This window comes from Scomber scombrus, chromosome 10, assembly GCF_963691925.1.
Source record: "Scomber scombrus chromosome 10, fScoSco1.1, whole genome shotgun sequence".
In the NCBI taxonomy this organism is placed as follows: domain Eukaryota; kingdom Metazoa; phylum Chordata; class Actinopteri; order Scombriformes; family Scombridae; genus Scomber; species Scomber scombrus.
The window spans coordinates 20,347,295-20,353,069 of record NC_084979.1 but is presented as its reverse complement, the minus strand read 5'-3'; the positions used below and the strand labels follow the sequence as shown (position 1 = coordinate 20,353,069).

The window sequence follows — 5,775 nt, the reverse complement described above, 5'->3', positions numbered from 1 at the left end:
TAAAAAACCATTTAAAGTATTTGAATATTTATGAGCAAAATGTGCCAATATATAATGTGAACATGTTTTTGACACCAACATTTTTTAGAATAAAGTCAAACAGGTGAAATTTTAAGTAGGAATTAAATGTAATATTTAAAACATTTTAAAATTAATAATCTATTAAGTCTTCAGCAGAAAGTTAGTGGATGTAGGATTTTATTTTAATTATATTTACTTCATTTTGACAGGTCAGTGAAAACATGAACTATGTTTATTACATTTGTTTTGTTTGTAAACAGGCATGATTTAGAATAAGCCAGTGTAGGATGTTTATAGAGATGTATCAAAAGTATGTCACAAATTTTATCTCAGAGGATTTATTTTTTTCAACAGTGTGGAGCAGAAAAAAGTTTATAAATATAATTAATTTAAATAATCTGAAATATACTGTATTTAATGCAGTGTGAGCTGCTGCTGGCTGTAACTTCATATTTATCAGACACATATGAGAGTGATCGTTTAATGTATCTATTGACAAAAAGGCTGATCAACATATTCCAACAAATGCCAAAATTTCAAACTACTTTAAAGGACTAGTGTGTAGGATTTAGTGCCATCTAGTGGTGAGACTGCACATTGCAACCTACTGAATACTCCTCACCTCCCACTTCCAAGCATGTAGGAGAACCTACGGTGGCTGTGAAACTTACTAAAAATGCAAAGGCCCTCTCTAGAACCAGTATTTGGTTTGTCTATTCTGGGTTACTCTAAAAACATGGCAGTGCAACATCGCATGCTCTATGGAAGAGGGCCTGCTCCTTATGTAGCTATAAAGGGCTCATTCTAAGGTAACGAAAACATGATTCTTATGTTCAATTGATTAGACACTAATTAAAAGATAACTATGACTATTATATTCCATTTATGCCAAATCTTTTCTGCTAGAGGCCTATAAATTCTACACACTGCACCTTTAAAATGTTCATTATCTTCACCAGTTGCTGTACTTATGCACACTATTTAAAAATCATAAGGAATGAGCTGTGGTGTTGACAAGACTAGCAGAGGTGACATAGAATAATATCGGCAGATCAGAAGAAATATGAATCCATACATTGTTATAGTATGAATTATGCTTCAAGTCAGATTTTCCTGCAGAGTACTTCATACATTTTTATGTGTGTGTTTGTGTGTATGCACGTGTGAGCGAGAGAGAGAATATCTGTACATAGGACAGATGTGTAGTTTCTTTTTGTGTATTGTTTAGCCATTTTTTAACACAAATTAATTGATGCACATGTGTTGTTTTTTCATAGACATTCACACTTGTCAAAATCAACAATTTGACCCGTAGGAGCTTGGCCAGCTTATATTATCTGGCCCAAGAATATGGAAACAAAGCATTAAGTATTAATAGTTCATGATGGAAGTTTTAGTCCAAAAATGTATGTATTCAGTAGTTTGATTTAATTTCCTTCTTTCCCTTGGCTAATTAGGATGCTCTGTAACAATTTCTAGCTATGAGTAATCTATTACGATTCAGTTTCTTTAAGAAAATCATAAGACTTGTATTGCTTTCAATACTGCATCACACAGAACCTCACTTCATCAAACATATATTACATCCTCTGTTAGATGAATCTGTACAGGCCTCAATGTTTTCCTCACAACTCCGAAAAGTATCGATGCCGAACATTAGCAACAATACTAAACAAGAACTACATTTCCAAAACCGATTAGTCCTGTGTTGATTTAAGAGAACATAGTGTAGTTTTACATGTACAGAATTGGTCACTGGTCTGCAAAAGTCACAATTTTTACACTCCCTTACTCAGTGTGTGTGTGTGTGTGTGTGTGTGTGTGTGTGTGTGTGTGTGTGTGTGTGTGTGTGTGTGTGAGAGAGAGAGAGAGTGTGAGAGAGAGAGAGAGAGAGAGAGAGAGAGAGAGAGAGAGAGAGAGAGAGAAAACCTGACAGTGTAATTCAACAACAAGATCAAGTGAAGATGGAACACTTGTAAATACATCTGTGATTTTAGGCCTAGAGGTAACGAGTGTCAATACAAGTTTTATAGATCTAAACTAGTTTGTATTGTCTTCTTACGTGATAAACAAACTTTCTTTTATGTTCTAACACGTCTTATGCAATTATGTACAAGAAATGGTTAAAAGAAACCATTTTATATGTCAGTTCAAAATGCAATAAATTCAAACATTTTAATACAACAGTTACAGCTCAGCATCTGTCTTTTTCTTACAGTGTCTGTTTAAAGATTATTTACATTTATGGTTTGTTTGTACATGTTCAGTGGACATGCATTTTCCTTCTCAGCATCACTTCACTGTATCAGTCACACAATAAAGATTCAATGGCGCTTGGAGTTAAAATGACATTACACAAAACACAAATTGCATCTGAGCAAGAACAGATATGTGTGTGTTAGCTTTGCTACATTTCCAATAAAGGTGAAATAATGTCCTGTTTTCGACAAGACAGTTGCCACAGCCTCTTGTACATGTAAGTAGGTATTAATATAATTATTTTTAAAGTCTTTGTTATTATTCATTGTTACTGATATGATTCATTATTCATATTTGCACAGACTGATCTGTTGACCACTGAACAGCTCCACTGGAAGAGTTTGGTAATTAAAGGATATGGCTGGTGATTTTCAAAAGATTTCGTGGGCAGAACCAAACCAACAATGAATTGGTCTCTCAAGAGAATAGCTCTGTGTATGGCAGATGCCACTGCAATTGCTTGAGAATGTGGTTCCTTTTATACAGCTTCATTAGCTTGCTGTGCAACTTTGCACTTTAAATTTATATTAAAAACCAGTACAAAATAAAGAGATTGTGATATGTATAGCACAATAAGCTAGCAAAGCTTCTATAAACAGAATCATTTTGGGGCGCACAGGTGGTCGAGTGGTTAGCGGGCATACCATATACGCAGTCGACCCCGGTTGGACTCCCGATCGGACGTCCTTTGCTGCATGTCACACCCCCTTCTCTCTCCCAGGTTTACTGCTAAATAAAGGCACAGCGGAAAAAGATATATCAGGGTTTGGATACATGTAGTAGGATGACTTCATTGTTGGTTTGGCCATGCGCATAAGATTTGTTGACAATTATAAACAATCACACCACTAGTATAAAAACAAGTTGAACTGAAATAACTAAACACCCAACTAAACACCTCCTGTGGAGCAATCATTTAGCAAAGCACAGAACCTCCAAATTTCCACTTATTGGGGCATTTTCTGGAAAACAGAATGCATGTTCAGCCAAATGTTCCCAATAAAAGAAAATTGTAGCTTGAAACAGCCAATATCAAAGAAACTACATAAATGTATTTTAGGAGACTAGCTGTTGTATCACAGTTTTATTTTCAATTCACCTCTTGGAAAATGTTTCAGTCAAAGTTACTGATCTGGTCAAAACATGCCGAACTGCACTGATTGTGAAATGCCAGTTGCAGATTATATCACTGACTCCGTGATTCAAGAGACAATGTGTCCTGCCTGATTGATTCGAAGGCTTGTTTGTTGTTCCGCACACAATCTTTCATATGTCCAAAAGAAAATCTAACTCATAAGTTTTAGGTTTTTTTATATTTCTATTTCTTTCTAAATGTATTAATAATATTATCACTTTGTTTGACAAAAACAATGATGATGTCAGGTGCATATACAATTTATGAGACATTATGGATTTATAGATGCATTCACATGGTGTATTGCCCTGAGAAACCACAAAAATGCTGATCTATCAGAGCTGTTAAATGTCTTATTACACTGCTCAAAGTTCACACAGCAGTTTTTCTCTGAGAGGGGACTATTGCTTGTGTTTGTTTGAGGGAAAGCACATCCGATCAATGTCCTTATCTTAACGGAGATAATACAGGCTGGAAAAGAATTACAATCATTTGTTCCAAAGAGCTCTCAGGATGAAGGCACGCTCGACCAGCCTTAGGGTGAGGTTACCTGTGTTTGTATTTGTCACAGAGGTGGTTATTGTTGCCCTGTATGCCATCTTTGTTACCTACGATGACCATGCTGATGCTAAATTTCAAACCAACCAGACTAACCCCTTGGATAATGCAATGTACAGGGACTACCCTTTTTTTACGGACATACAGGTAATGATATTTCTCGGCTTTGGGTGCCTCCTGGCATTTTTTCGTCTCTATGGCTTTGGTGGGCTGGTTTTTAACTTCCTCACTGCTACTTTTGCAATCCAGTGGGCCATTCTAGTGCAGGGCTACTTCCAGTTCAACTATGATGGTAAGATTCATCTTGGAGTGATTAACCTCATCAATGCAGAATTTGCCTGTGCTGTGGTGCTGATATCTTTTGGGGCAGTGCTTGGGAAGACAAGTCCATTGCAACTGCTGGTCATGGCTCTGCTGGAGGTGCCGGTGTTTGCGGTCACAGAATGGGCCGTGCTGAAGTATCTGAAGATAAATGATGCAGGAGGGTCTATTCTGATTCATCTCTTTGCCTGTTATTTTGGCTTGGGTGTCACTTTCGTGTTGTACAGGCCTCAGCTAAATGAAGGCCACGCAAAAGAGAACACCAGCTACCAGTCTGACATCCTGTCTGTGATGGGCACCTTGTTCCTCTGGGTCTTTTGGCCTTCCTTCAACTCAGCGTTAACCCTGAAAGGAGACGACCAGCACAGGGCCATCCTCCACACGTTCATTGGCCTCAGTGCCTCCACCCTCACAGCCTTCGCTCTCTCTGCGATGCTGAACAAAAAGGGTAAGCTCACCATGGCCGATGTTCAGAATGTGACCCTGGCTGGAGGTGTAACGGTAGGTGCAACTGTGGATATGATGATATCGCCTGCAGCTGCGTACGCTCTGGGTATGATGGGCTGCATGGCATGCATGCTGGGCTACAAGTACTTGAGCCCCTTCTTGGCACAGCGCCTCAGGATCCAGGACCAATGTGGAATACACAACTTGCATGGTCTAACGGGACTGATATCCTGTGCTGCAGGTATATGTGCTATACTGATGGCTAGTGAGGAGGTTTATGGCCCCAGTTTGTATGAGATCTTTTCCCACAGAGCACCTGTGGAAGGGGATCCGAAGCTGCTTGAGCTCCAGATGTTAGTCCCCAATTTACAGCCAGGCTTAGGGAGGACCGCCCATGAACAGGCTCTCTTCCAAGTCGCTGCTATTTTCTCCACCATAGGAGTGTCAGCACTAGGAGGTGTCCTGACAGGCTTCGTGTTGAAGTTGTCATGCCTCGCACCACCATCCGACGATTTTTGTTTTGATGATGAGTTGTTTTTTGATGTTCCTTTGGACTATGATTCACCAACCAGTAACTCCATTACAACAGAGGACTCTGCTGCCTGACACACCACACACACCAGGTGTTGCTAGTGCATTTGACTGAAGAAGAAAATGTAAATATGCCTATATTGGTGGGCACAGTACATTAGACCAATTCAATTTTAATATATAAAATTCATATCTGTCAACCCAGTACCCACATTACTAAAATATTTCTACACATGATTGGAAACTGACCCCATACTTGCAACATCCATTAAAATGCATTCAAATTGAACTAATGAGATTTTATTTTACCTGTAATATTATTCTGTTTGAACTGTTTAACAAACAACGTGCTATAACTATTAAATCTGTCTGGGGAGGGGTTAACTGGGCAAAATTACATTATTGATTGGAGGACACTTACCCCACCATCACTTTGACAGTGTGTTACAGTAGTTATTGCTCCCATTGCATTGTAAATAGGTTGAACTTGTGATGATAAATAG

General features: G+C 38.5%; 1 protein-coding gene across 1 annotated transcript; it reads left to right on the top strand.

Moving 5' to 3' along the window:
- Window positions 1-3,911: 3,911 nt before the first annotated feature.
- rh50 (Rh50-like protein) lies at window positions 3,912-5,512 on the top strand. The gene has a single exon (XM_062426399.1). The coding sequence runs from the start codon at window positions 3,929-3,931 to the stop codon at window positions 5,345-5,347; it is 1,419 nt and encodes a 472-aa protein (XP_062282383.1). The 5' UTR covers window positions 3,912-3,928; the 3' UTR covers window positions 5,348-5,512.
- The last annotated feature ends 263 nt before the right edge of the window (window positions 5,513-5,775 follow it).

Excerpts from the sequence above, each read along its gene's own strand:
- rh50 (XM_062426399.1), top strand. The coding sequence starts at position 3,929 with ATGAAGGCACGCTCGACCAGCCTTAGGGTGAGGTTACCTGTGTTTGTA.